Source organism: Megascapheus bottae, chromosome 3 (assembly GCF_031878675.1).
Source record: "Megascapheus bottae isolate mThoBot1 chromosome 3, mThoBot2.hap1, whole genome shotgun sequence".
Lineage (NCBI taxonomy): Eukaryota > Metazoa > Chordata > Mammalia > Rodentia > Geomyidae > Megascapheus > Megascapheus bottae.
In genome coordinates this window covers 11,004,667-11,011,288 of record NC_143511.1, presented here as the reverse complement: position 1 = coordinate 11,011,288, position 6,622 = coordinate 11,004,667, and the positions used below count along the sequence as shown (strand labels likewise).

Here is a 6,622-nt window from a genome sequence, read left to right as displayed (position 1 = left end):
GGTTAGCTCTCTGCAACTTCCCAGCTTTTTGCATGTATGTGTGATACTGGGAATTCCAACCCAGGGCTTTACATGCTAGGCAAGCACTCTACAATTAAGCCACCTTCCCAGCCCACAATTTTAATTTTATACTGTAGTCCATGACAACAATTTAGAAATAAAATATGTTTTGTATTTAATTATGTCATTTAAGTTCCTTTCTGCAGTTAGCAACGGAAGACAAATTTAAACACACACACACACACACACACACACACACACACACACACACAATTTCTTAAGATACTTAGCAGAAATGGAGGAAGACATTTCTAGTGGAAATTTATGTGAAAAATTCAATAATATCATTTCTGATTGGCCTTTTTGATTCTCTTGGTTTTTGCTCCACAGCTGTCCATCATTATGGTACCAAGTGAATAAGAAAAAATAGAGAAAGCTATTCCCTTACTGGCATGCTATCCAAGGTATTAGATTACTATGTTGGGTGTAAATCCTGAATTTGTTACTTTACTAATTTTTTGATATATCTAATTGTCCAAACTTCTAATTTCCCAGGAAAATAGAAGTAATGATAGCACTTGAATTATGAGGACTAAATGAATTTACTATTGAAGAGCTTCTAGGCAGTGGATTTATTATGATTGGGCTCCATAAATGTTACTATTTTTAGAATTATCATGAATAACTCTCTAAAGTAGCTACCGAAGTATACTAATAACTTTGCTCTTCTATGATATTGAAAAGTCTATTTTCCTTTTTAAAATTTGTGTGTGCACGTGTGCATATATATGTATGTGTGTGTGTGTGAGAGAGAGAGAGAGAGCAAAAGAGAGAGAAAGAGAGGGAGAGAGAGAGAAAGAGAGAGAGAGAGAAGGAGACAGAGACAGAGAGAGAGAGAGAGAGAGAGAGAGAGAGAGAGAGAGAGAGAGAGAGAGAGAGAGAGAGGGAGAGGGAGAGAGAGGGGGAGAGCCCATACATGTGGGAATGTACCTGGGTATGTGCCCAGTATGTGCTTGAACTCAGGGCCAGGGCACTGTCATGAGCTTTTTGGCTCTAGTGTAGTGTTCTACCACTTAATCCACTTCTTACTTTTTTGGGGACGTGATTAACTGGACATCTGAATCACATACATTCCTGACCAGGCAGTCTTTGAACTGGGATCCTCAAATCTTAGCCTTCTGAGTAGCTAGGATTACAGGCATGAGGCATTATCTCCCAGTTGAAACATCTTTGGAAAATCTTTTCTGCATTACATTTATTTAGTACATTATATTTAATTAGTGGTTTCAATCGAACATGTCACTTTCTGAGTGCAATGCATGTTGATCCATGCCACGCCTTCAATCATTTTTCCCAATTTCTCCCAATCTTTTCCATTTCTCAAGTTACCTAGGTCCATTTTGATATAAAATTCCTCACTCTTCCTCTCTCTCTGGATCAATCTGATGTAGGGCATCTGAGCTGTTTCCTTAACATGGTTGTATAGTAATTAGTGCATCAATGAACATGGAGGTATATCTATCTATCTATCTATCTTTATTGTATACTGACTTTCAGTCTTTTGGATAAATTCCCAAGAGGGTTACTGCTGGAACATAAGAAGTTCTAAATACCTATCTTACCTGAAAACTCTTTTTAAAATTTAAAGAGCTTGTAACATAGTGTATTGGAAATAAATTATTTTCACTATAGACTATTAGAGGTAGAATGATGTAAATTATATGCATATTTTTCTAGCAGTACTTTTTTTTTCTGCTGGTCATGGGGTTTGAACTCTGGGCCTGGGCACTATCCCTTTGCTCTTCAGCTCAAGGCTATTGCCCTGGCCCTTGAGCCAGGGGCCACTTCCGGTTTTCCTAGTGGTTAATTGGAGATAAGAGTCTCATGGTCTTTAGTACCCTGGCTGGCTTTGAACCCAGATCCTCAGATCTCATCCTCTTGTGTAGATAGGATTACAGGAGTGAGCCACCACTCCTGGCTTTTTTGTAGCAATTCTGAAAAATGGATACACAGGGAAGAAAGAAAATGAGTTGAGAGAAGAAGGCCAGTAGTTGTGGAGACATACAATTGGTAAATTCATAAACTAGCCAATTCAAGATTATGATGTATGTACATATGTATACATGCATTGATGAGTTCATAGAAACATACACACTCTGAAGACAGGTTACTATTACCAATATATAATTTATTTAATAAACATACAGAATATAGTGTGTTTGTCACTGAAAGACTTCTTCAAAGAATATATCTACAGCAAAGTCTGGACGATATATGTTCCATGTCTTTTCTTTATGTGGATTGTCCAGGTCAGCTCGTGTTAAATAAAGTCTAAGGACAGGAAAAAAAGTCATTACATTTTCTTTTAGGGCTTACAGTATGTGATTGTAGTTCTTAATGTACTATGTTATTTCTCTTCTCGTTTTTTTGCCCTTATGGTTTTTCTCATGTTGTTACTGTGTGTGACTTGCTACCTGGTATATTGCATACACATTTATTTGTTTATTTGAAACAGGGAAGGGAAGGGGAGAAAAGAGAGGACTGGGAGGTGGAGGAGGAGACAAAAGCATGAGAAGGGGTACAATTATGTGAGAAGTAATGCACCTACTACCTGACGAATATAACTGTAATCCATCTTTACATTCTCCCGACATTAAAAAAAGAACAATAAAACCAAAACAGAATAGTCATCCAATAGCACACCCTTGTTTACAAAGAGACTTGCTGGCTGCAACCAGGATTTAAGTCCTACTTGTCTTCACTACTTAGCCCATTCTGCCTCTTTGGAATGACATAAAAGACCTTAATCTTCAGAAACAAATTGATCAGTCACAACATGCCTGTTAGAGAATTACTGACACCCACATTGAGCATATTATCTAAGTGTTTTGTAAAACTTTTTAAATTTCATTTGTCAGGTAGTAGGAGGTGCAAGTCTTCTCACACATTAATACACCTTCTCATGTGTTTCTCCCTGTTTCCCTCCACCCACCCCCTTCCAATCATGTTTCCCCTCTTTCCCTACTTCAAATAAACAAACAAACATATATTCTAAGTGTTTATAATTGACAAAAGTTACCAAGGGGCTGGGAGTTTGGCCTAGTGTAAGAGTGCTTGCCTAGCATGCATGAAGACCCAGGTTCAATGACTCAGTACTACATACATAGGAAAAGCTGACAGTGGTGCTGTGGATCAAGTGGTAGGACTCTAGCCTTGAGAAGGCCAAAGAACAGTGCAGAAGCCATGAGTTCAAGCCCCAGGACTGTCACAATAATTACCAAGACATAATTGGGTGTATAATGAAACCTCGTAATTAAATAGTGTTCTGGGGTTTTTTTTTGTATTTGTCTTTGTTTTCGTTAATGTCAGTAGTGGGGTTTCTACTCACGACCTTGAGTTCTCAATAAACTTTCTCTGCTCAAGCTGACCCTCTCTTACTTGAGCTCCAGTTGCATTTCTGATTTTTCAAGGACTCGTTGGAGATAAGTGTGACATAGACATGCCTGCCCAGGCTAGCTTCAAACTGTGTTCCTCAGATCTCAGCCTCCTGTGTAGCTAGAATGACAGGTCACTGAGCCACCAGTGCCCAGCTATATCGCCCTGAATCGGTGAAATGATGTTTTTGTCTAAGCCACAATCTCATCAGTGTAAAAAAGATTTATCAAGCAAGGAAAAAATGATACCAATTTTCCAGAAATGACTACAAAAAGGAGGATCCAATGTTCTTAAAATCTCCAATGAGATGATGGTGGTGGAAAGGACAAAGCTATCCTTTAGCAAGAACCAGTTTGACAAGAAGCAACAAGTAAACACCCTGCCTTTGTCGAGGACTTTGCTCAAGAGACAGCTGGACACATAGGAAAATGGATAGAATTTTTCCTTTAAATGTAGAGTTTACTCTTTCCAAAATCAAATTGTATGTGAGTTACAAATCTGTAGAAATGAGGCTTTCTTGCTGCTGTCTTAATAGATTTGAGGTATTATCAGGCCCAGTTCAGATTTGAAGAGAAGTCTGGCACTGGATGTAACCAATACTATCCAGCACCACTTCTGGCTTTTTCTATGTATGTGGTAACGAGGAATCAAACCTGGGTCTTTGTGCATGTTAGACAAGCACTCTACCACTAGGACAAACTCATGGCCCAAGGTCTTCATTCTCCCCCCCCTCCTCTCTCTCTCTCTCTCTCTCTCTCTCTCTCTCTCTCTCTCTCTCTCTCTCTCTCTCTCTCTCTCTCTCTCTCCTCTTGGTGGGTCATGGGGCCTGAGTGTTGTCCCTGAGCTCTACAACCCAAGAATAACACCCTACCCTTAACTCAACCCCTATTTCCCTTTTCTAGAGGTTAATTGGAGATAAGAGTCTCAGGTCCTTTAGTGCCCAGGGTGGCTTTGAGCCTTAATCTTCAGATCAGGCTCTTGAGTAGCTAGGATAATAGGCCTGAGCCACCTCCCCCAGCTCCAAGGTCTTCATATCTATCCTCACAGTTTTATGAGGACATGGCAACAGTCATTTCTACCTTGATATGGATGATCTAGAAAGTGTTTTTCTTTTTACCACCACAGGTCAATACTCCTGAAAACTGAGTCTTTGTAGGTTCAGGAATGAGTTTCTAGATAAAGTAGTAGGTTCTTAGCAATAATACATCATTCAGTCATGAGGAAACCTTTTCAAAGGGGAGGTTAACCAAACAATGCTTTTGAAATTGCTAATACTTCTCAGGCCTTAAAACTTCTGTCCTACATGGAAATGTGCCTACAGCAGAAGAAAGCCAGCTAAAGCCTCCCTAGACGAATCCCACCAATCATGATCCAATAAAGTGACATCCACCTAGACCTTTCTATATTCCAGGAACCGGGTAGATGTACACGTCGTGAGAGAACTTGATCATTACTATGATCTGGGTAATTGCCTCTTCACTGACACATTGCCTTGTGGTAGGGGATAGGAAATGTTTGCTTAAGCAATTCTTTATTTTTGTAGAAAATGAGCTTAGTATAGTAGGCAAAGGAATTGCCAATCTGTCTTACAATCTGTCCTTACCTGTTCTTCTCTATGAGAGATGTATGGAACCACATGAAGAATGCACAGTCATCATAATAGTTTGGAAGCTTCTAAAAACACATGATTAAAGAAAGAGGTGATTTGTATAATAAAATGGATACCAAAAACTAATAATTGCATTGGGGTTGACGTTCCTTCCTTCTGCCTTTTTGTGTACATCAATTGCAACATCCTATCTATTACAATGTACTCAGAGGCTTGAAGAGAATACTTTTTCAATAAAAATATAAAGGATCAAAATTACTACAATGAAATAGAAAACAAGTGTTCAGTTGGATTTCATTAAAAGACATAATCAGGGTGAAAAAATGTAGCACCAAAATAGAGGGAAACATAGGCATATTTTGTATCTGGATGGGATCTTGTATTCACAATATTTTTAATTCAAAAACTAATGTCTGAAAAACAAAAGCAGATGCAACAAACACCAAGGGTTTGAGCATATACTTCAGTTAGTCAGAGAGTATACCCCAAAGGTGGTAAGCACATGCAGAGCAGAGCTGGACTTCTACTGTCTCACCCACTAGGATCACCAACAAAATTCAGCAAAACCACAGACCACTGGAGTCCTCAGACCTTGCTGACACAAATGCCAAATGGGAAAGCAATGGTAGAAAAGCGTCTGTTGGTTTCTCAATAAGTTAAACATAGAATGACCATTTGGCACCAATTCAACTTCAGGGATGTTTTTATATGATAAATATAGACAATGATCTCTCAATCTGATTAGAACACCACTAAAGAATCAACTAAAGACCTATGTTTAGACACACACACACACACACACACACACACGCACACACACACACACCCCCCAAACATACTGTGGTGAATTCTTCATCCTTTCTGCTTTCACTTTGACTCTGTTAGGCTGGAATACCAGAAGCAGGGCACAGCCACCCCCAACAGTTTCCAGTCTCTGCTACCTCTCAGTTCCTCAGTGGGAATGAGCTAGACACTTGTCTCATGCACCCATTTTCTAGTGATCACCTGTCTATGTGAAAGCAGATACAATGCACTTGACCTAGTGACTCCATACTACCAGGGACCTCTGAAGATATGTCATAGTGACTACTTGTGTTACAGCACCTTGGACCACAATGAAACCTCCCATGGAAAACCTGCTAAGGTCACACCTGGCCCCCAGGAGAATGTTATTTGCTTCTAAGGTTGCCTTGTGTCCCTCCACTGGTCAGGTATCAGTTTCCCCTGGATGGCTCCCCTCCATCCACTGGCCCTGCAAGATGTGCTGCCTTTCCCTTCTCTGTCATACACTGCTTCTCTTATTCACTGTGTTGTGTTTTCATGCTTTGTTGGTGACTTATGTAATAAGCATATACAACCTGCTCTATTCAGGGTTTTCCTAGAGTGATTAATTTGGTAGAAAGTCAGACAGCAGATATAGGTCATCTGTCAGTACAAACAAGCTTCCTGTGAGGAGCATCCATGGTCACCAGTGGGCCAATTAGACATGAAGCCACTCCCCACCAGGGTAAACAATCATCCTGTGAAAGACACACTGTACAGCATCCACAGCCATTTCACCTGGAGCTCCATCACAAC

General features: G+C 39.9%; 1 protein-coding gene across 1 annotated transcript in view; it reads right to left on the bottom strand.

Moving 5' to 3' along the window:
- Positions 1 to 2,173: 2,173 nt before the first annotated feature.
- Positions 2,174 to 6,622, bottom strand: part of LOC150064932 (phosphatidylinositol 3,4,5-trisphosphate 3-phosphatase TPTE2-like) — a 93,806-nt gene continuing 89,357 nt past the window's right edge. Inside the window, exons 37-38 of the mRNA XM_090329285.1 lie at positions 5,039 to 5,109; positions 2,174 to 2,331 (exon numbers count right to left, since the gene is read on the bottom strand). Coding sequence (XP_090185411.1) covers positions 2,223 to 2,331; positions 5,039 to 5,109 — 180 coding nt within the window. The 3' untranslated portion in view covers positions 2,174 to 2,222. The remainder of the gene's footprint in view (positions 2,332 to 5,038; positions 5,110 to 6,622) is intronic.